We start from the raw sequence: 24,936 nt of genomic DNA, 5'->3' as shown, positions 1-24,936 counted from the left end.
GAGGAAATATTCATGTGCCAGCTGGATGCACAGATCAGAGCAGGATGCAACCAGCTCCATCCAACACATTACAGGCCAAAAGCACATGCTGGTGTGTGCAGGAGCCTGTGGCATGCTTTAGATCTCTTCCACGGCCTGCCCGCACAGGCAAGCTCACCAGATATTTAAAAACGTTTTTTCCCCCTACATGCATCCCTCCTGTTCACAATGTGAACTTTATGTAGGTTTGGAAGCTGTAGTAAGAAAAAAATCACCAGGAACGTTATTTAAGACTAGATGCAAAACTAAAATGTTGTTGAAGGAAGAACGGCCGAAAGCACGGCAGACACCAATATGGTCAGATCATGCTCCATTTTATTGCCCAAATAGCCTAACTTTTATAGTGAACTTAATAGGGGCAGATAGTGTCTCACACACGATTATTGGTCAAAAGCACTCAGACAAACAACTACAAGAAAACAACCCCACCTGCAAGAAAAGAACCCCCTTGTGATTAGCAGTCACATAGACCTTGTCCTTGAAGCCAGCTGCTGGCAACAATATTTTTCTGAATTCCTCAATTGGGCGATGTGGGAACACTGTCATGGGAACTTCTCAGAGTTGCCCTGGTAGCTTGGTTTGCTCAGCTGCAGCAAGCCACGGGATCTTTGCTGTTTCAAAAAATTCCTCAACAAAACGTATTCACCAATTACCCATTGGTTTTGAAATGATTAATTGCATGCACATTATGATCGGCTTTTAATGCCACTCGGAACAGGTTTCAAGAGAGCTGGCAGACTCTAAACACGCCTTTCCCAATGGATCTCTGTCTGCGGCTTTAGCTGGAAATCATGCCTTTGTTCTCCATGGCATGAACATTCAGAAAGCAGCCAGGACTAAATCTGTTAGCATCTAAATGTAAGAAGGAAAGACGAAGCCATCCCATGCCATTTTGCTGGGCGCTGCAATTGAGAATTGTAGCACAGGTATGGCTACAGGCAGTCAGAAAGTGCAGACGTGCTTTTTTCCCAGCTTGGGGTATCTTTGCTTTTCCATTAAACAGGCGTGTCTTAGAATATGAAAGTACCGGTGTTTGTAGCAAGCTGTAGTCAGACTACGGAGCTTTTGCTAAACTAACTGTGATATAATTTGTGAGTACAAATGTCTTACAGCCCCCTGGACTCAGAAGTCTGAATTTATAGCAGTGTTTCACATAATGTTTCTACACACAGAGGGAAAAACTAATTACTACCTTACTTTAACTTATCATTGTCATAAAATTAATGCACTTAGAGCAGGAGTGAACTTAGCCCAAGATGCAGTCCTAATTATCACGTTAGCCTTTAAGTAGTAACAATCTCTGCAGTGGTTAATAAAGGTTAATGTCCCCGATGTTGGAGAAATATTACATGGATCTGGATAAAGACTTGGTGGAAAATAAGTTGTAGGAGCTGAGAAATAACTCCCCATTAAAACAAAATTGTCTACCAAAGGTTTTCCTCAGGAGGGTTCAGAGAGGCTGACTCTTCATCTCTTTACGTCCTGGATATAATATCCGAAATTTTAGGAAATGTTGAGCCAGGCAAGTACTCACTCATAAACAGCTCAGTTCTGGATGGACCAGATCTGTACACAGAGACAGGTTTAGGGAAAGAAAGACACCGTGCCTGAAGGTTGACTTCCGAGCAGCCCCATGATAATGCAGAGACCTTCTCTATCGTGCTCGTTGCTCCCCCAGATGTCTTGCTAGAGATGGATGCTAGGAAAAGGAACGATGTACGGATCTGCAGTATTTGCATCCCTTATTTCCTAAGGATAAGTAACAGCTGCCTGGTTTTATTCGACTCGCATCAGTCAAAGCCAGACACCACAGTTTGCAGAAGGCTGCAGCAAGGCGCACCTCCTCAAATAACTCCATGTGTCAGATTTTTGAGCACTGGAGAGCTATAGCATTACAATAAGAATTACAATAGCAATTAAATGACATTTACATTGCTCCACTTCTAAACACGCTGAGTTCAGAATCTGTGCATTAATCGCCCGTACAAATCTGTCGCAGTGAATTAACTACAGCACAGAGAAGAGAAGCGATATGGAAAAGGAGTATTTCTTTCCACAAGGAATTATTTCCCAACTGATTTCTGCTCTCATGCCATTCAAGGATAAATTGAGATTAGAGAAAGTTGGTAACACTTTATCAGACTAAAAGCAAGCAAGGACTATTTTTAAACATGGTTTCATAACATTATTATTCATCTTTCAGAACCTAGCATGTACACACAGAGAAAAGATTAAATTTCCAAAATAAGCTGGAAAAATAAGAGCCTTTCGTCCAAACCTCCCACCCTCCAAAAAATCTCAGCGAATGGGGAGCAGGCTGTGCTCTCAGGCTCTATCCACTCTGTTGGCACAGCCCAGTGCTGAACCAGATTCACCAGTTTTACCCTTAAATTCAGGACTCTCTTTCCTGACTTCGAATTGTGCATCTATACAGCAACCCAAAAAAACTTTCAGCTGTTTCACAGACTTCAAAACATAAAGAATAAGCCACAGCCATTTTCTGTGGTCTCAAAAGCACTTGAAGCACAGTGCAGCACTGTGATGTACATGTTAACATGATGTACAGACATCAGTGTGTCTGGGGTCAGCAGGGTGGGAAGGTGGAACGGGCTCAGTAACACTCAGCACCAACAGAAGGAGGACGGGATAAATATTTTCTGATGTCAAGTCTTTAAAGCATGCATATAAACAACATCAAGGGGCAATGCAGCCACGGGTTTTATTGCTATGACGCTTGGTTTTGTAAGTATTTAGCAGGCATCCCAGTCACAGAGACCCACGGTTTTCTCCAGCCCCACCAGAGGTGAGCCCAAGTCATCTCCTGCGAGGTCCAGCAGTTTGTTCTGGATGAGCACTGACTGGGATCCTGCGAGCAAACACCTCCACACAGGGGCAGCTAGAGAAACACACGCGTTCACCCATGTCTTTCCATTCAAAAGCCAGAAAGAAGCAACTGCAGAGTGATGCCCGGAGTCTGCCTGACCTCGATAACACAGCCTGTTGCAATTGATGCACTGATGTAGCCTTTTATTTGCCAGAATGGAGGGGAGATCACGGTAACAGGGAAGCAGGAGTTGAACAACTTGAATGCACCCTTCGTCATCATCCTCTATTTCAAAGGGAAGGGAGAAGGATTTCTTTCAAACCATGAGTGCCTACCGTAGCAGCAGCCAAACCCAGCAGGTCAGTGTATTTACCACCCTTTCGTAGCACAGAGGTGTTAGTACGTCTTTCTAGGCATTACAGTGTTTGCCAAGTAACAATTAAAAATGGGACAATGCGTAAGTAAACATCAAAAATCCTTTGTGATTAATTTGAAGCAAATATTTGCACAGTGAAGAATGGCAGAAAAATTCCAGACCAAGCTTGAAGAATAATACTATTTGACTGCCCTGCAATATTCAGTTCAAAATACTTCATTTTTAATTTGTCTTTTAGAAGCCTCCATTCAACAGACTGTGCACATTTCCCTCTAATGAATAAATGGATGTGCAAACACTATCGGACAGGTGTAACTGCCCAATCACAACGTGACTGGATTACACATGACTGCCAGCAAAATTTGCTAATGCCTCAGTATCGACAGCTTCCAGGAGACGTTAATGACAGATTAAAAGCCCTTCAATGGGCAGATTAAAAAAAGCAGCCTTCAGTGGCAGATGAAAACCCCTTCTCTTGTCATCTCAGAGATGACACCAGCTAATGAAGGATTTGCCAGTAAATAAATTATGATGGGAAACGTGCAACCGCGTAGGGGCACGGTGTTCCTCTGCTGCCCACCCTCTCCCTGCACAAAAACCCGTTAAGTCCTACTCCACCACTGCAGGGCAGAATAAAGAGGATTTATGCACTTTTAACGTTTTTCCACTGCTACCCAGAGCAGTGCTGACTGCATTCCTCCTCTCCCACGCTTCCCATTCCCAGGCACTGCCCCCAGCTCCTGCCAGTAAAACTGTTTATTCAGCTGCACTGACAAGTGGACATTTAGGTTAAAAATAACCCAAAGCTCTTTTGGGGGGTTTCTTTTGGATGTATGGAGGGAGTTAATATTTAACCCAAATTACTTCCCAGTGCTGTTCCTGTCCCACTGGCCAGAGGTGTGCACCTGAGCACCGGGAGGCACCAAGAGCTGACAGCTGTGGATTTGGGGAGATTCTGGTTGGTTTGGTCGAAAAGCTTCTTCCTCGGGAGGTGGTGGGGCTCTGGGACAGGGCACTGGGGAGATCCCCATGCTTTGGGGTTTCACGACCATTTCAAGCCGCTGAGGTCCAACCAACTTGAGCACATCGTAGACCAAGGCGTCTGCACATCACGGAACCGCTTTAGGTTCTCCAAAAGAGCCTTCACATCCAAAGCTTTCACCTGCTTCACTCATTCAGCTAAATTTTCCTCAGTTCCCCTTCCAGATGCTCCTTTGCACTGTCTCATGTGGGGGAACCATTATCTGTAGTGTAAACGATGTGTGGCCTCCACCCCAGGAGCACGCAGCATCTGCAGCACATCTCGGCATCTGGCACAGCACCAAACTCCTCCCTGTTTCTGGGAAGGGATAATGCTCCGTCATCTCTTCTGTTAAGTTTAACCAGCTTCCTGCATGGCACGCGTACAATTGGAAAGTCAGGACTGCCCATCACAGAGGGCACAAAACACACAACATCCCCATGGGAATGCTTTCTATTTTAGCCAACACAATTTTTAATACAGGAGCATTGACTTTGGAGCATGCCACGGGCAGCGTCAGAAACGATAGCAGCTGCAGTCCGAATCGAACAAGTGCCTGTGTCATCAGAAAAAGGGGAAAGAAAATTAAGTTCCCTTTTAGCTCACCTAGAAGCCTAGCTAATGGTTTGTAATGGTGCGATGATGCCTCCTCAAAGCGAGCATTTAAGACGCAATGAAAACGGGGCCATAAATTGCTGCTGTGCAAGCCGCTTAGAACAAGGGATTAGAGAAAACTTTTTTAGATCCATCACTTGAGCACCCTTATCCTTTCAAAACACCTTCAAGTCCCAATTTGTTATCCAGTGTTTTCACACCAGGCCCTTTTCTGGGTGCCCATGACTCGCCCCGGCTATGGATCTGGCTGGGCTCTTGATGCGTTTCCGCGGCTGGTGGCATTTCCCGAGCCTGTGGCTGCCTGTGTGCACCTATGTCCTATATACATATACTGGTTGGTGTGCTCATCCGGGAGAAGTAACACACATACAGCATGAGATCAGCAGACATTAGGCAAAATGTACTCCCTACTTCAAGAGCCGAGCAAAGCCAATGAGGCTTGAAAGCGCCTGAGTGGGCACAGAGGGATAGCTGCGAGCAGAGCAATGCTCTCTGACTTTGGATTACCATCGGGACAGGCAGTGAAAGGCAGAACGAGACTCCTCCCTGGCCTGAAGCACTGAAGGAAGTTCAGCACAGCTATCCATATAGCTAACTGAACAGCAAGACGAGTGTTACCTCAGGGTGAGGAGCTCCCCTTCCAGCCCTTTTCTGGCTGCAGGACCTGGGAGGGTCCCCAGCAAAAGCTGCTGCGGGCCAGCGGCACAATGCGCCCACCCTGAGGAGGTTTGCTGCCCAAGGACAATGCTCTCTGCTAGGGCCCAGAGAAGAAAACACAAGTTTAAAGGGCCGGGTGCTGAGCTGGGTGTTGGGCAAATTGAACAATCCATGACTCCCACCTTCTACTGCAGCTACAGAGGAAGCAGGCAGAGTGACACAAGAGCCGAGAGAAAAAAAAAAAAAACAAAAAACAAAAAACAGAAATGCAGAAATGGAGGCAATTTGACTCCCTTCTCAAAGATTGCAAGGATTTCTCTGTGTTTAGATGGCTGCATTTAGTCTGCAGTGCCATCTGGGCTGCTCAGCTGGCTTCAGATGGCTCCGAGTTCACTCAGTTCCCATAAAAACAACAATTCAGGGTGTCCATTCTTTGTTATATGAAAATAAAAGACACGACTTTATTGTGGCACTTGAAGTACCAGAGAACTACCAAAACACGATTCAGCTTCCTCATACATTCCTTTTTCCTACTGATAACTAAAATAATGTACTATTCACATCTCATTTTCCTCTCCTATGCACTGGGCAGACGCTGAGGAGAGCAGACCTTCACCAGACACCTCTCAAACACTCATTACTTTTGAACTCAGAAAGGCAGGGTTTTGCAAATACCTTAGGAGGAGTAAATACACTTGTAAGGGTCTGTCGTCTGGATGTTTTTTATTGCAGTCTAAAGGAAATGAAATGTTCCTGGTCCGATTATACTCAGAGAGAAGATGCAGTTCATGAAACGTAATGAATTCTTCAGTCCTGCAATACTGAGAATTAGGTTGCTTTCTTAATTAAAAAGTTTATCTGACATTTTGTTGATCTACTGAGCATTCAACTGCTTTTAAACACTGGCACTTAAATAATACTAAATCCATCTTTGCCAGCAACCTTTAGAGCGGGTAAGTGCAAGTAAATTACAGCCTTCTTTATAGCATGACAAACTGGAGTAAATATTGGTCACTAAAACTGCATCTAAGGTATCACAGCACAGAGGAAGCTTACGATTTTCTCCCCCCAGCTTAGCCCAGTTGCCACTAGTAAATGGATTTATGGTTAGAAGATTTATATAATAGAGACAATTTCGGTTGTTTTGTCAGAGTATCTGCAGGTGAGAAAGGACAGCAAGTTTGACGAGACAAGATGCAGAGCTGAAAAATGCAGCAGCAGTTTTCAGGTCCTATGGAGATTTATTTTTCTTCAGGAACTATAACTAATGTCACATTAATCACTATTTTAAATTGATATATCACTGCATTTGTACATAGCTATGGTAGATGAAGGCTTACTAACATATAATTCTGGTTGCCCTTAACAGCTTTTTCTCAACTTTAAACATCTTCCCAACACATGGTCCAAAAAATCCCGCTTCAAACAGCATCCATGAAACAGAGAAACAGAACAGTTTGGCTGTACAAGTGCAAAGGCAGTCACAGCAACACAAATGTATCAAGAACAAAGAAGTGGTGCTGGACATTAAGTAATTTATGTATTTTTGTATTAATACAGACATTGTCTGCAAACATCCCCAGCTAGAGGGCTGCTGCTTGCTCCCTTTGACTTGCATTCATCCCGGATAGCAGATGAGGGAGACGGAGCCCTCACACACCAAGTCCCATCCATGCCCTGAAAATCTTTCCAGGACCTTCATGCCCATAAAAGATATCACTAGGGCCATCAGATAAAGGTCTGCCCAAAAAAACAGCCTCAGTGCTGGCTTTGTATTTGCTTTAGAGACCGCTTCCTGGCAATGGGCCCCACAATAATATACAGCAGCATCAGTCTCATCAAGCTGAACAGCATTTTAAACCAAGACTTGAATGTTCATGCGCTGCCATTAAAAGGATGCAGAGAATACAGCCTTCATAAGCAAGGTGCTAGCCTGAAGCCCAGACCCTGGCAGTCAGATCCCTGATGGAGTTGATCACAAGATTCCAGCAGAGATAACCCACACCTGTCATTTATTCAATGCACCATCAGGTGCCGTCTCCATCAATACCTTCTGCCTTACATCCACTGCAGGGAGGGAGAAAGCTTTTCTCCTGGTTCTCTTGGTTCGATAAACTAGTGCTTCACTACCATCAGCCAGCTGATAATTTAGCAAAGCTTAAAAGGAAGAAGAAAAGAAAAAAGATTTGCAGCTGTTCCTACATGTTCCTTAGTGCTGTTTCACGAATTCAATTTTGTGTGGCCCATGTACCCTGAATAGAAGGTTGCAAACAATTTGTACGCTGCTGGCTGAATCGATTATTTTGGGAAATGCTGAGAAGTTGGGCTGTAATGTCAGCCCCCAAAATGAGCATCCTGTTGTATAGAAGGACACCAACCCAGCTCCAAGAAGTCACAATTCCTGAAGGTAAATCAGCAATCACAGATGGTGAATTGCAACAAAAATCTACAAGCAAAGCCGGCAGCGTAGTAGATAGACGTGTTTCCTTCCGTCTCTATTTTGTTTTTCCATGTATTAACTACAACCTCAAACACTATGTAATACAGCACATGGCAGAGCCATCTGCTACGCCAACACCTCCTCCTCTGAAAACACCCAGGCAATGAAGACGAGAGCGCAGACCACTTCCAGAAAGAGCCACCTACTTCCCACCAGCAACTTTCGGCAGCTTTGTCAGTCACAACAAACTCCACAATCCCTCCTGCTTTCCCACGGGAGCCACTTTCCATCCCCTCATGGGCTGTCTGCTCCTCTCCTGTGTGTCCCTGGACAGGAAGGTGCCTTCCTCCAGCACCGTGCTGTTACGGGGAGCCCTGCCTTACTCTGTGCTATGCAACAGCTAAAAAGGAATGCAAAAATGCAATTGCTCACCACCCGCTGACCGATGCCCAGCCTAACCCCGAGCAGTCCGGCCCCCTCCCCCGGCTAGCCACCCCTATATATTGTTTAGCATGACCCCAGATGGGATGGAATACCCCTTTGGCTAGTTTGGGTCACCTGTCCTGGGTCTGTCCCCTCCCAGCTCTTACTGCACCCCCAGCCTGCCCGTTGGCAGGGCAGAGCAAAAGGCTGAGATGTCCTTGGCTTAGTATAAGCACTGCTCTGCAACAATTAAAACATCGGGGTGTTATCAGCACTCTTCTCATCCTAAGCCAAAACACAGTATTCCACCAGCTACTAGGAAGAAAATTCTGTTCTAACTGAAACCAGGACATAAGGAAAAATAGCTGGCATTATGTTTGGGAGTATGTAAGAGAAGAATACTTGCAGTTTCAGTGTTTACACGCATTTTTTCAATGCAGGGTCTAAACTTTGGGTTTGGACAGGTGCCAAGCAGGAGTGCTGCTCGCTGTCTCTAGGCTGACCTGGACAAGCCACACATTGTGAAGCCATACAAGACAATGAGCAGTGCCAATCTGTCAACAAACGCATCCTTATGTGCTGTTTAAACGCCTGTAGAGATCTATCAGTGACCTTTAACCGCATGGAGAATGAGCATACTGCTCGTGTTGTGTGGCATGCTAATCCTGCCCTGCCTGGGCAGGGGACCGTGCTCAGCGCAGGGATGGAGCACCACGGCTCAAGATCCAGAAGCGCATCTGGTGAGAGAGCAGGATGATGGTAGGGAAGACAAACTTCTTCCTGCTAAATAGCTTTCCAGAGAGGCGTGAAAGAAGGCTTCAAGCTCATTTCGAGATAATTGTTTATGGAGTCAAACCGCTTGCCTGCAGACACACAGGGAGAAGTGGAGTGTTCATAGCCAGAAGATGAGGGTATCACAGTCCTAGAAGCAGTTGCATATTCTACCTACAGTTTATTAATCTAAATTAATTAAAAATGAAGCAGGACAGCTTCCATATTTTTATTTGCAACTTTTCTCGTGTAAATTATGCTAACAGCCCACACTGAGGTAGTCTGTTGCTAGAGTATCTCCTCAGCTGTTCACACAGACAACATGTGGAAGCTATAGATTCTTCTGTAGTTATTTTATTTTAAAGTCAGAAACCTTACAGAAGCTAACGAATTTACCGTAAGTTCTTCAGGTGCAAATACAAAAGACTAAGTAAGGGAGAAAGAGTTCAAATTTAAAGATATCCAAACATAGCAGATACAAATACTCACTGTTGATCTCATATTTGTCAGAGCAAAAAAAAGTCTTTCAATAATGGAAAAATTAAAAAAATCCTTCCAATTCACTTGCAGTGAACAATGGGAACAGTTTTATTGAAAGTGATGGACTTTTAATGGAGGGAAGCACAAATCCTCCACTACAGAAAGGTGTACTGAAATCTTTAAAATTAATCCACTGTAAATCAGAAAGAATCACTAAATTATGGAGGCTAAAAGTATCTTTAAAACTATGTTTTCACAGATATCAAGAAAGGTAGCACAGAGTAATTTCCTCTTATCGACCATCTCCTAAAGTGGTTTTAGAGAACAAAAGGGAGGGCTTGCTTTGGCTCTGAAACACAAATTGTTCATTTCTGTGTCTGTCTTAGTACCAAGCAGCTCATTCTTCTACAATTAGTGCCAGAAAACAGTCTGGAATAAGAAACTTTTGTATATTGGTGCGTCAAAACCAGACTCTGTGCAGTCTGTCGTGTTTCAGTCTGAGAAAAGACCATGTATTGTTGAGCTCATAAATGAATATAAACTGCAAATACTATTATTGCATTCCCTTGTTTATCAAACTCTGCTCAAAGCAAAAGCTTACTATCATTAGAGAATTTCAGTCATCCCATTTATCAGGACTGCTCTAGCCTGATTTCATGCATCAGTAATGTTTTCGGAGACAGGAATAAAAGAGGATGGGGAAAGGAAGCTCTTGTGAAGTAATTATTTTACAGCTGCTGCTAGCTACTTCTTCAAGGATTGCATGGAGAAAGTCATAATCTACTTATAGATGTGTTTAACTGTGTTTGTTTCTCAGATTATCCAACTCTATAATTAAAACAACATGAAAAATACCAACAAAATAATTTTCAGGAGTATTTAAAAACAACTCAAGCGCTTCTTTTCCCCTGAATGATGATCATCCTTCCACATCAGGCACAACGAATATTGTTTTTTCAAGAGCACTGGCAAATACTACTACGTAGTTTTTAAACCTGAACTTATAGTGAATCTTTTGCCTGTAATAAGATGATTTCATGCTATTGAATTTTACATAGTTTTATACATCTGATGGAGAGGAAAGTGATTCTCTGCAACATGTCAGGCACGGGATACGATGCCAGACTGTAAGACTAAGTTGGGGCACCAGGATGCGGTTGGTGAGCACCTTTTGAGCATCCACAGTCCTCCCAAGGCATCGCCCAGGGATGAGCGGCATGGCCGAGGATCTCGAGGGGAATGGTGGCTTCTGTAGGGCAGCCGGACACCTGCCCGTGCACCCCTGAACACCTCCCTCAGCCCCAGCTCGCCATACATGAGCTCTGCCATGTAGCCTTCAAACTGCACCGAGTTTCTCAGTCTCAACATGCTGCAGGAGCTGCTCTCAGCAGCACTTTTGGTGAAAGCACTTCAAGAATGTTCCTGGTGAGAACAGCTTTATAAGCCTTTAGTTCTCCAGCTACTCAATAAAGTCAGCATTCAATTTTCTCCATGCTCCATTGTGCAAACCTAGCCACAACGAGTTTGCAAGTCCCATTCCTCAAGGTGTCTCCTAAGTTAAACTGCCTGCGAGCTTTCCAGGCACTGCTTTATAATAGCCTTCCTAAAGCCTACAAGTAGGTGCTGAAGAGTGAACTGAAACTAAAACCTTCAGTCTATTCTAAAGTTGACTACGAAATTACCAAAATAAGAAAACAGAGAGATTCATTCAGGTACTTAGGATGCTGCTGCACTTGTTTCCTGCCCCCTTTGCAGGACAGTGCCATGTACATACCCTGAAACTCTGTACCGAAGAAGGCTGCAGAAATTTTGTTTCATACGCTGCCTATACAAGCAATCAACCATGCTTCAGCACCCTCTTCCATTCCTGCCTCCGAGACAGATTGTAATGTCTTCACTTAGCAGAACCCCTCAAGTGGCTGAAAAAGTCCTCACTGCTTTGCCCTCTCTGATCTAATGAGCTCTGTGAGCAAAGACAACGACTCACATCAGCACCTCTCCTCCCAAGTACCTGCAGGTGATCTAATAAAGGTAATAGCAGAATTAAAGCTAGAAAAAGGACCACAGGGAAAAAGCTGGGTACTGGGCAAGCACCGTGACAAAGCTAATACATAATAAGATTAATGGGAAAAAAAAAAAAAAAAAAGAGAAAAAAAGTAAATAAACAATTCAGTTTAAAAAAAAAAAGAGAGAGAGAGAGAGAAAGAGGAAGAGACAATGAACAGCAACAACAAAACTGACAAATGAACAATTCCAGCCAAATGAGCCACGGGAAAAGATGTAAGGAAAAGAAAAAACTACTGTGCATAACTTTCCATCCCGAAAAGACTTGGAAAATGCCAAAGATGCCAGCAGCAGGCAAACTAAAGAAACCATAATGCTAATAACAACAACAACAAAGTTTCTTCTAATTAAAGGCACTAATTAAAAAACTCAAACAGAAAATACTGATTTTCTCAAGTACAAAGGCAGCACACACACACCGCAGAGGAAGAGCAAGAAGCAAGCAAGCACTAGGGACTTCTTGTTTACAGCAGCAGCTGAAAGCATGGGAGGGAAGGTCTGCAGTGCAAATTGCCAGAGGCTGTGGCAGTGCCCTGCAAGGCAGCCAAGCCACGTTGCAGCAGCACCCATCTCATCCACCTTTGCTCAGGCTGCAGCTGCTCCACGCGCAGGCACTGAAGCACAGTATCCTGGGCATCAATAAGTGGATCCACTAAAACGCGAAGGAGAAAGCATTTCTTTAGAGTGAAATAAAATATTGTCAGAGCTTGCACTTTCCTTACAAATCAGTTGTTCTTTAATTTCAGTCTCGTGATTCTTAGGAACTGGGTAAGTGGGGCTTTGCTTTCCTTCAGACCTTGTAGGGCAGAAACACTGAAATGGGGAAACAAGAACAAAGAATTAAACTTTTCAAATGTTGGGTCATGGTGTTTAAAGTCAGAAGAAGAAACTAACTTCCCTTGTGTTATTAGAAGGGTTGGAAACTGTAAGGTATGGCAGAAAGCATCTATTTCCCAGACAGGGTTGTTAGCTTTCCATACCAAAGACATTTCAATGGTAAAAGCCTGAGTCAAAAAGATGTCTCAATGGATACTGCTGTTCAAACTCCCGAAGTGATAAGGATCAAAACTTCCTGCCAAAAATCCTGAAATAATCATCAAAAGCCACTATTTACATAGTTGTGGGCAGAAAGAAAAGGCCACATGCAGAAATGGAAGAAACAAAGTACATGCAACCCAGTTCTGCAAGCTCATGAGCTCTTCTAAAAGCAGGCTGCTCCGTGGCCCCATCATCTCCGGTTTGCACAACCTGAGAGAGACCAGACAGCTTTTAACCAAGCAGCTAAACATCTAAAATCAACCTTTGCTTGCCAACATCCTTGTTTTGAGAAGATCAGAACAAACTTTACACATGCTTCTCTGATTGTTGGAGGAGAATATCTGAACATCCTTCTCGAAGGTTTTTAACGAGTCTCCGCAGTTTTAATTGGCAACTGGCGCACTGTTGCCTGAATTTTCCTTGCAAATTATCACCAGTATCAAGCTCCTTTTAAGTCAGAGTATTTTCTGGGGCTGCAGCTAGCAAGCGAGCCAGCATTTCCACAGGACTCCATTAAAAACACAGTGGTGGAGAACTCAAACTCATCCGAGCTTGGCAACAAAATTTACAAACTCCTTCAGCAATCACGCTGCACGGCAGTGAGCTTTGCACAATTAGCACTGCTGATAAGCAGAAAAGGCTGGAGCAACTCTTGTTTGAGGACACGCTGCTGGTGTTACCAGACACACAAAAAAAAGATTTACTTAATTTACAGTTTATCAACTTTAGCTTGTGCTTTCTTTTTTTGCCCAAGTTGTTTCCCTAAAAATATAGGCTAGTGCCAAGCTGCATACAACTCCTCTGAAGCCGGCTGTCCCGCAGCCAGCTGGCTTTGTGAGGGGTTCGTTATGGTATTTTCTCAGGGGAAGAACGGGAATTAAGATGCTAAAGCCACCTCCCAAATATATATCATGCCCTTAGGTGCAGGAATCCACTCCTTTCACAAAATCAGGGTTCCCCCAACCTGCCTGCCAAAATGGCGCGAAGTTCTATTCATCAGATAATTCAGAGTGAAAACAACTGCAGAGGATTATTATCTCGGAAGAATTTCCACTTACTACGCAGATCTTTTGTGTAATCCAATGAAGAATTAACAAGTTTTGTATACAGCCCCACCTGTTGGGTTGGATTTTCTGCCTTTTTGTTTCTTTCTGACTTATCAGGAAGCCCCTTCTACCATCCATGTTACTAATGAACAAAATCGAATTTAAATTCTAATAAAGCTTTTTGCTTCTTCCAGGCTCATGTGATAACATGCTTGGAGATGCTGTTTGCTTGGCAGCAAGCAAGAGAAAATCCTTCTTTTCTTAGGTCTCTTAGCAAATAGGAAAGACTCCTAATTAAAGGGAATTGCAATTGAGCAGGGTGGCTGCAGGACAGACAAGGTGTATGGTCACCAGAGGCTCCCCCCATCCTGTCCTGTCCTGTCACACCACTGAAAACTTCGTGACACCTCTGCTATTTTGCTTCCTCAAAGAGTTGATGATAGCAATTTGAGATATATAGGTAAATAGGCACACTTGGAGGATGCTACTCTCCCAGGAGACTAGACACATCATTTTAGCATGCCATCCTTAATAATGAGTGGGATTTTCCTTCTCTTATTCTAATGGACTGCATAAAATTATTTGTTGGCATTAGGGAGGAAAAGTCTGATTCTTCTTTAAACTGCAAGTAGCCTCGAGTTTTGCATGTAGACAATGGAATTGAACACAGATCCAGGAGAAATGTAACTGCTGATTTGGATTTCGCTGTGTACGTGAGGGAAGCGGATTTGCAAACAGCAGCACTCTGGAAAGCCATGACAAGGACACACTTGGAGCATCAGCCTGAACAGTCTCCAGAAAAAAAAAATAATAATAATAATATTTCTCTAATATCTAGAAATGAAAAGCAAAAGCTTCAGAACAACTGAGGAAATGTGCTCTGAAGCACCTTGTCCACAGGCCGTGGTGCTCTTAGACCCCAACCTGCTTTTACCTAAGACTGTAGTAACAACTGAGAAAATACTGTCAGAATTATCTTAGGGCAGCCTTTCAAAAGACCCGGGTTGTCTCATTAAAGAGGTCATAATGAACCAGAAGGAGTCAGATCCGAATAATTATAACTTAACGTCTTCTGAAGGGTTTTCAGAAGGAAAAGGACTTCCTGTAGGGATTTATCCCTTTAAGGCTGCAAGCTCCTACGGAGCGAGCAGCAGCTGAGGAGCCCGTGCAGACTACTGCAGTGAGTAATGACACTAAAAACTTTATTATTTACCAAGCCCAAGCACAAGCACACACACAAACGAGTTGCAGCACGAGATGTCAGCACGGCTGACACATCATTACGGCCCAAAGGCACTGCTGAGCATCACTCCCCCATAACGCATCCCTCATTCAAGTCTTTGCTGCAACTTCATTTTTTAAGAAGAAATACTTAATGCCCTTGTAATGAAGTACTCGCAGGCACATCAAAAAGCTCTTCTGACACCAGAGGTAATGGAAATCTATCTGCTGAAAATTGGGAAGCCCTGACTTAAAGTGTTTCTGTAAATGAAAGTTGTATGATGCCCCTTGACACATCTTCCCCATCACCAGCATCACTGTTGACTGGGTGTCTGTTTTCATTACAATCATCAATTGTTCATTTCTCCTGAAATAAACCTTGTGATGATCAAAGTTATCATCAGACTTAATGGAATATTTGCTAGCATTCGCCTTTCTTGAGGCTTATGACATTTATTTATCTTTTAGCCAAAAGAACAAACAGATGTTTGAAGCCGTTTATTAGCAGCATCAGCAACAATTCAAGTCAATAATGCACCCTAAACTGATCCACACGCCTCAAAGACCTGGCTCTGTTCCGTTAGGTCTAGCTGAAACGGTTCCCAAAAGCCGAGCTGTGACCTTGCGTGCCACTGTACTTGAAAGGACAAAGCTGATTACAACCAAGACTGCTACCTACTTGTGCAATAATGAGAAACCACCTAAAAACCACTTGCTGGCATCAGAAAGGAGATTACAAAAGGCCGCCAGCTGCTGGCGGAAGAAGGTGCATAATTAACATAATTTTATGATGCTAATGGAAAAGGAGCAGAGTAACACAACAAATGCAGGCACCTCCTTCTCGATGGAAGATCTCTCTGAGGGTGGTTATAGTAGCAGCCTTACTACTGCCCCCAGTTGAACAATGAAAAAAAGAGGGATTTAGGAAAAGTAAGCACCAAAAGGCAATCTGGAAGTCTGCTCAAGAGAGGGACATGCAGAATATTACAGAGCCAGTAACAGTAAAGCTGGCAGTAAAAACAGCCTCCGGTATTATATCCTATTAGACTGCCTTGTACGAACATGTTGAGAAGGGGCATGCACGCAAAATGGTGTGACTGCACAATGGTGTAGTGCTTGTGGTACCAGAGGATCCAGTCACTTTCAGTTCTGTTCTTGGACGGGGAAATAAACGAGGATCCACTCCTGTCCCTTCCTAGGGATCGATCATCTCCCCTGTTTCTCTCTGCTCTTTCCAACTTCCTGCATTAACCACAAAAACCTGCAGCTTAGCTGAATTCATCGCAATCACCAACACTCCAAACCTTAACTCGGACAGCAATACAGATTATACAACTCCATGGAGAACTCACTGACGGGGCAGGAGGCATGGGGAAATAGGGTGAATCAACACCTGCTTCCCATGCACACCCACAGTACATGGCAGGAGACCAAGCATCGCATCAGGGAGCAGCCCAGCACACGGCCTCAATCATTCCCAAGGTCTCCGGGGCCTGGGGCTCGGCACAACCTGTGCATTAAGCACATTTGCTCCATCATTTGTGATTATGGATTACTGCAAGGCATAAACTGTGCTGCCAATGAACCCACTACAGGTTAGGCAAGCATCTACCTGCAAGAAACAGTACTTGTAAAAAGGCAAGGCTTACACAGGCAAAACCAAGAGTACATCAGACAGATTCTGAAGGATTAAGGATAACATCCCATTATCTTTTCTTGTTTTGACTCTTCTGTCCATTGCTCCTCTTTCTTCTCTCTCCTATTGAAGTAAAAATTACACATTTTTGAAAGACTCTATTCTGAACAGGAACTCACATGCCTCATTGTTTTCATACCTTCTTTTTTTTTTTTTTTGTCTCTGTATTACTCTCATGATCTATCCCACCTGTATCCTAACTCTTCCCCTACAGAATAGTATTCCATCTCTCATAAAACCCCACTGCTTAAGATTTCATCTTGAGCTCTTATCCCCAAGATCAACAATTCTCAACTACAATAAATGAAAACATATTTATGGCATACATAGTAATGCGATTTTCCTCTACTTATTGTGCAACCTAAGCTTTGCCCAGAACACTCATAAAAGAAACCAGATTACAGGAGAAGAGCCAAAGACTTAGAGCAAGGGATCAGTGCCACCCGGGCTTTTTTTTTTTTTTTTTTTTTTCCCCAATTCTGTCTGCTTAATCAGTTTAGGGGGAAAACAATGACTTGCCCTGAAAAAATACATAAACTTTACTTCCAGTTTCCATTGAATACCTACACTTACAGGGGTAAGAAGTGCTCTTAAAAGCAACAGTCATATCCTGAGTTTGGGCTGCATCCTACTGTGTACCATACACCATCACAGTGCAGGGAAACCTTTTACCCATAGCCTGTTTCTGTCCATCCACAGGGTTTGAAATAAGATTGTACGTGTAGGAGGAGTACAGCAGCAGGACTGAAAAAACTCAGTCATGCTTCTGCCCTCCTAGAAACTCATACAAGTTTCCAAGATCTGTGACCATGTGGTAGGACAGCTCCTATCCCATACCTTGTCCTGATCCTCACTGTAGGCATCACTGCCATATGGACAGTGGGGTATTAGCTGTAGACTCCTCTGCATACGGAAGCATCAACCACTGCATTAACACAGGAGGTGCCCTACAGGAACAAACCTCAGTGAAAGAACCCAGTGAAGCATTTCTTTTCTATCTTCTTCCCGCTCACAGTGGCTAAATGCAACACTGTAATCCACGCCACAGAGAGCTTAATTAATTAAGAAAGCTGAACACTGAAAAGAGGCTGGAACTCCAAAGGGAAGATGAGAAGCCAAAGAAATACCAAGACATTCAACATCAAAGTTCAAAAATGATCTTACTTTTGACAGTTGCTGTCCGGGTGCAATTGTAGAGAATGGCTAACTCCCCAAATACCTTGCCAGGTCCCATGGTGCACAGCTTCACGCCTTCTTTTGTCACTTCAACCTTCCCATCTGCAAGGAGACAAACAAGAAGACCATTTTAAATGGGAAATTTCCTTCAGACTTGTTTTAAAATTTATTCAATTATACTGTGAAAACAAATACAAGACTCATACGACTTGAAAACAAATTAAACTCACATATAAAGTCGCAAAAGCTGTAAAAAACCTTGCATATATAAGCTTTCAACACATTAGTGGAGTGTCTGTCAGATAATACTTTGCAGTATACTAAGCTCATTGTGATCTTTGCTTCATATATTACACTTTCAGGTGAATTTTTCTCCATTTCTTGTATTGAAAAAGGAAATAATTTAGGTCTGTAACACCACACACGAAAACCATGGAGCAATTTTGCTCATTTTCACCAAGAAACTAATCCCCAAGAACACTCATCCATGAGTAACACAGCTATTATCAAAAGGAAAATTACTATGACCCATGGCCATTATTTAATTCACATCCTACTGAACCTTTCCTTTTTGAACATTTCACCTCAGAAGAACAAGTCTGTTTTATCTGCTCACCAATACCACGCAGAGGGGAGATGTGCGAGGGGGGTTTAAAAGCAGAGGTTGAATGGGAAGAAAGCAGCTCAGGGCCAATTTGTGGTTTTCAAAGGACATCTGAGGAAGAAGAGCCAGGAGAACGGAACACCATGAAAACAGTCCTGCCATCGCCTTTGGGCGTGCACGGGCGATGGGACAACGAGCAAGCGGAGCACCCGCATGGGTTATCACACCTACGAGCACCATCTAGGCTGTAGCAAAACAGTGCAAGACAGAAAAATGAGAATTCCTGTACAAAGCCTCACCTCTCCCCAAACTGGGAAGAAGGTTGTTAAGGGATCCTGCCAGTTCTCACCGCCACTGCAGCCCCTAGCACATCACTGAGCGGCATGCAAGGGGTCTGTACTCAGCAAGTGGGGAGCTCAGAGCCCTCTGGGTCCAACGGAGCCCCTGTATTTGTATGGTAGACACCAAAGGTGGCCAGGAAAACCTGCAAAAATATATTGCTCCCGTTTGCTATGGGGCTGCGTGGCTCTGTCTTCAGCCGAAGGAACCTGGAGGTACTCATCACAGAAAAGCAACAACTTCTATATAGTTTATATGCTCTAAAATACAACCCTGGCAGCCCCCATACCTGTTTGTAAATCTATGACCCCATGCTCTTGGTGCCCTTTGAAGCCAGCATAGCGATTCCAGCCAAGCCATGCTGCTTGGCCAAAACGATGCGCCAAGGAGAAAAAGCAAACCTGGGGGACTCGTAAAATAAATTTATACACAATAACCCTACTAACCACAGAAAAAGGAAACTTGAACAGAAAACCTCACACTTTTCCATAGCGGAATAAAGAAAGTTGGTAATGTAATATGAATGTGAATGGAGGAGGCATTTTTGGAGGACTGGAGTCTTACATTGTCTGATGCCATAGATCCCGTGGCTTTGCTGAATAAAATAATAGAAAAAAATACCTTGAATTTATTAAACTGTTATCATTGCAAAATGACTCACAGCCAGAACCTAAGAAAACAGATTTAGGAAAACTTTGGGCAGGTCAAATGCATCCATGCGTGTTTTGAGGCCACCCAGATCCTGCTGCCCCCCAGGTCTGTGTATGAATATATCTATATTAATATAAACATGTACACATATATATATGTATATATATGCACATATACACAATACCGTATACATATGTATTTTTACACCCAAATTTCAGTCTTCAAACCTCTGCAGAAACTGCTGGAACGTATCCAGTTGCACTATCTTTAGCACATTAAACATTTCAAGTTAAATGCATAGCAATCCAGAAAAAAAAGAATCAGCCGTGAGAAAACTAACTGCATAAACAAAACACATCCCATACATCAGTCCTACACTCCAGAGGATTTGTAAAGATGACATTAAAATGAGAGAAACACAGACTGCTTTACACTGGGGACAACTATTAACCATTCCATGGAGCTAATACTTGAGGACAAAATTCACCAAAATGACATAACATCCAAGACATCTGGAGGAGTCCAGGATCAGGCTGTAAGGAGAAATTCTAACCCCACATTGTCGCCAAGACAGAAAAGCTTACACAATCCAAAAGATGGTAATGGTAAAGGAACACAAAGATCCATCACACTGAGTATTAACACTGGGCACTGATAACACACGACTTGTACCTAAAAAGCTCCACAAAGAGCACACTCACCAATATTTGCAGAATAGAAGTGATCAGAGAAACATGTAGTAAAATACCTAGTGGTTAATAAATAACCCTAGGAATTACATTTTGTGGCTATTGATTTATTTTTAGCTTCAAATAGACTCATATTCCCTTCCTAGTATATGCTAACTTCCTTTTAAAAGTCATTTACTATTTATTATAATTCATTACAAATGTTAAGATTTTTTTGTTCGTAGTAAGCATCAATCTAAGATGAAGCATAAAAACAGATATTTAACTCTAGAATGAACAAAGGCAACCTTTAGCGGTGCCTCACACACTCCTAAATGATTTTGGAGAATTAACTTTTTTAACAGACCTGAGCTTCTGCAGAGATGAAATGGGGATTTTTCTGCCAAAAGCTCCACTACAAATGCCTGCAAATGGAAGGGGTTTCCCTCACTTTTAGCTCCTGGAGTCATTTTCATAGAAAAGATGGGCAAATCTGAGCAGTAAAGCAGAAGTAATTACATTACTCAAAAGCATTTTAAGATCTGTCTCACTGCTCAAGGTGTCACCTGCTGCTCCCCAGAGCAAGCTGTGCTGATGAGCCATCTTTGGACAAAATTCCCATAGACCATTTATTTTCCTACAAAGACTTAAAAACAAGAACTGCATGGTTCACTCACATTGGTGCACGATTACAAGTCAAGCTGAGCAGAAAAACAGAAGCTTCTTGAAACCCCTGGGAGGAAATGCTCAAATTCAGGGCGGTTTCGGTCCAATGGCAACCCCCAAAAGCTACTGGCACTAAGCAAAAGATGATAGTTCAAATTTCCCATGACCTAAGGTGATGTTGGGTTTGGATATCAGTCAAAAAAAAAGGCAACCAGCATTTCTTTTGATTAATTCAATACAGATTTCTACATGAAAACTGCTCATCTTCAGAAGCATTCAACAATAAACCCCCAAAAGCATTTGTTGGTTTGTCTTAAGAAACAAGGATTTAGATGCTCATTTAAAATTTGCATTTAGACTAGTTTTATTCATCATAAGAGTATTTAAAGCAAAGATTGCAGAGAGGATACACAACACCGTGGGGTGCATTTTCCCATCCAAAGCCTGGTTCCTCCTGAAGTATGACATGATGTAATGCAGAGGTCTCGTTTTTCAAAGCAAAATTAAAGCTTGCTGTTTGAATACAAATTTCTGCAGTCATTTCAAAGCTTTTGCTACCGGCTCTGCTAATTAAATGCCATTTTGATTTCAGCACCTGCTTCTTATTTGTGAGCTTAAACGTAACGTTGGTGATGTGAGGCTGTGCTTAGGGCAGTGCCCAGCGTCTGAGCCACAGGCCACGGCCAAATGCCGTTCCCAGGAGGGCACGGGCACGAAGCCCTGCAGAAACAAAATACGCACGCATATGTGTGTATGGTTCTTTTCAAAATGCATTAGAGAAAGATTGAGGAGGACAGCAGCCCGCGTACGGTTGGAATTGAAAAGCGAAGGTATTTGATCTTTGACACAGCTGCAAGCGAACGTGGCTGCTTCTCCTTCCGTCTGCTGTAGGAACAAACCTGCTGTTTAATTACAATTTATTGCACTGGAGAAGCTATCCCATTCTCCTGCTGTGTAATTAAGCAATCTGGAACATTACGCACCTAACAATAAACTCGCCAGACCATGAGCCAAATTCACCTCCCGTGGAAATAAAGGGTCTGACACAGCTATAAAGAGAAGGAATTTCACCCTTTTGCTTGTCCTCGCTGGTAGCCTGTGCAGGGCGCTTTTGACGTAGGAAATAAATTGTTTGCTTTGACGTATCAGCCAGATAGCGAAGCCGAAAGAAATGCAATGCATGCAATAGTGATCGGTTAATGGAGATAAAAATAAATGCACAGCTTCCTCTGACACCTCTGTAAAGCAAATACTAAATAATGCAGGTGATGCTTTATTTGAGGCACGAAGAAATCACTGGAAAACAATGCATTTCTGCCAAGCATTGAGCACTACTGAATGACAATATTTAATTTACAACTGAGCTGATTTTGCAGAGAGTTGGCATCTGAACTACACATTTTTCTGTCAACCATAAGAAGCTATTCTGGATCGGTGGAGGACCACACAAGTATTTTCCATGTGGACAGAGCCTATAATAAAATTAAAACCGCTGTCTTAGCTTTCATTAAAGACTTAACATGAGTAAAGGATGACAGCTGGATTTTGGTGACCATATCCTGGGTTCCCCCCAAATCCCTATTCCTTTCCACTACCATATGGTCAAAATATGGACCCAAAGGTCCATATTTTGGGTATCTCACAAAAAATGTGAGAAAGTGGCCAGCATGAGGACATACAACCCAACGAAAGCTCTAGAAGCCAGCAGCCTGCTCCCAACAAAAAGAACTGCCAGAAATCACATTAGCAGTGAATAATTCAAAATATTTTGCTTTTGGCAGATGCTCAGAAGTCGGAGTTACACAGGAGGCTCCTTTGCTTCTTCTCCAGGCTCTTGTATTTCAGTCTTGTCCCACCTTTGACAGAGCCAATTTTTATGCCTCTAATTTTATACCCTCGTTCCTTGGATTTGAAGATCAGCAGCCTTTTATCCTCTATTTTTAACCAGAGATACTCTAGGATGATTAGAACCAAAGCCTTACCCTTACTCCTTTGCACAATTTTTTACGTGAACACCTTCCACCTGGGTGTGAAATGTTCACACTGCCCAACACTTTGCCCACCTTCCTCCCATTTTGTCACTTGTCGTCCAGAAAACACAGCTTCTCTTAGCAGCTTGTGAAGCAGCTGGGGCAGCAGAGGATTATTTGGATGGGTGCAGCTAAATGATCCCATTCTCACTGTCTCCTCGAATATTCCTGCCACTTCCTACAAAATTAGGACATCAAAAAGTCATGGCCCCTGAAGGAGAAGCAACCAAAGCTGTGGGCACTGCTGCCCTCACTCCCCTGGCCCTCTCTCACTCCGGGCCAGAGCAGTGCTTTCATAAATTAAACTCAGAGTCCTAATTGCATTGTAATCGCAAATTTAATTGCGGAGCAATTAAAACTCTAATTGCTAAGTGGCTAGTTTACATCAGACGCAGGCTGATGAAGATTTGTTAATGTTTTTGTTTGTTTCAAAACACAGACCAAAAATGGTCTTCGTTATTCAGGGGGGTTGTGCCAACACCGCCGCATGTCTTAACCGTGGTGGTTGAAGAGCAGTGCATTTCCCAATGACAAACACTAACCGTACTTAACATAAATCCATTACTTTTTTCTTAAAGCCCTGCTCCCCAGCATCACTGCCCCACAGAATGAAAGGCGCGGGTCCCCCTGTGCACAGCTTGCGCCTCCGGGCTGCCTCTAAGCAAATGCTGCAAATATTTCCTCAGAAATAGGCTGCATATGGAAAATGCTCATCACGTCCCCAGGACATGAAGCAACACGGGGGGCTTTGAAAGCACGGAAAAGTAAAACACAGCCAGATGCAGCAGGTAGGAAAAGAAGGCTCAATTTTGACCGAAGGTGCCAACGCCCCACACGTTCCCCGTGCAACAACGAGCAGGGCCCACAGGCTGGTTTTGTTTAGATGAGGACATTTGGTTCTTTGTCACATTGGGTCCATCCAATTAAACACTAAATAACATCTTTGGCTCAACTGCATCCACGTCCCTCAAATAGATTGAACTATAAACCAAATTGCACTAATGCGGCTCCCTCAATTAGTAAGATAATTTTTTCTCCCAATAATTAAATGGTCATTTTCTCTTTCCGGGTGCAGAGGAAAACCGATTAGGCTGACTTGAGGAATTTGTCACCCTGCGTGTAATTTATCTAACGGGCAAATTTCTCGTGCTATATGTTATTGGCTCTCCCTGTCTCTGTCTCTGCATTCCTCTATTTCTCCTCCTGGGTATAAGAGTCGCTGTTTGGAAGATCTAATGCTTTGCTTTATTTTCAATTGCCTATCTTAGCAATGCCTTTAAGACATTGATAAGAGTTATCAGTTCTTTGGTTTTTAATTTATTGGTCTCTTTTTAGAACCTAGACCCTCAAAAAAAAAAAAAAAAAAAAAGAGGCAAATCCTCCTGGGAGGACCCTATTTTTCCCCCATAGTTACATGCAAATTTAAAAATAAGAACATATTGGACTGCAGTAATTAGGAAAATAACAACACAGACTCCAGCACGAGTTCACCAGCAGGTACATACGCAGGTACAGATTACCGCATACCAGCAGGTACAGATTTTGTCAGGCAAGTCAAAAAGTGGGGGTGCAGGGGTCACACTTGATTCAATGCAGAATTCCTGAATCACTGTACAGTATTTTGCTTCATCCATGCTGTTCCACACAGCTTTATTTATTGGATGCTGCTCAAGCTCTGCTCTGAAGGCAGAATAGTAATTATTTCTGGTTACTTTTCTTTAGGAATTATCACCGTGGATCTGTATATTTTCCTGAACAATAGTGAAAATATTTCAGAAACCGAGCCTGAGATGAGGCAATCCCATTACAGAGCAACATTTGCCACTCTGGAGAGCCCAACAGGCAAGACTCAATTTAGAATTTAATTTAATTTACTCTAACAATACTTACCACCACCCACTTCATATATTCAAAGCTCAGCTCTGCTGACTTGGAGTCATGTTCAACGCAATGCAACGTGCAATGGCAACATTGCAAACTGCAGCGAGACTGTTTGAAACACAGAGAAAAATGTAATTTTTCCTTAGATGCCTCCCTGGAAAACACTAAACGATTTCTGATGACATTCCTCGGGATGATTTCATTTTGAAC

The 24,936-nt window shown here is 43.0% G+C and overlaps 1 protein-coding gene across 4 annotated transcripts in view; it reads right to left on the bottom strand.

The window, feature by feature from the left end:
- PRKG1 (protein kinase cGMP-dependent 1) overlaps window positions 1-24,936 on the bottom strand; it is a 450,310-nt gene that overhangs the window by 284,161 nt on the left and 141,213 nt on the right. For all 4 annotated transcript variants that reach the window (XM_038180896.2, XM_038180894.2, XM_038180893.2 and 1 more), the window contains exon 3: window positions 17,876-17,989. In XM_038180896.2, the coding sequence (XP_038036824.1) occupies window positions 17,876-17,989 (114 nt within the window). The remainder of the gene's footprint in view (window positions 1-17,875; window positions 17,990-24,936) is intronic.

The sequence above is a fragment of the Anas platyrhynchos genome, chromosome 6 (genome assembly GCF_047663525.1).
Source record: "Anas platyrhynchos isolate ZD024472 breed Pekin duck chromosome 6, IASCAAS_PekinDuck_T2T, whole genome shotgun sequence".
Lineage (NCBI taxonomy): Eukaryota > Metazoa > Chordata > Aves > Anseriformes > Anatidae > Anas > Anas platyrhynchos.
Note: the sequence above shows the minus strand (reverse complement) of the source record. Positions and strands in the feature narration are given on the sequence as shown.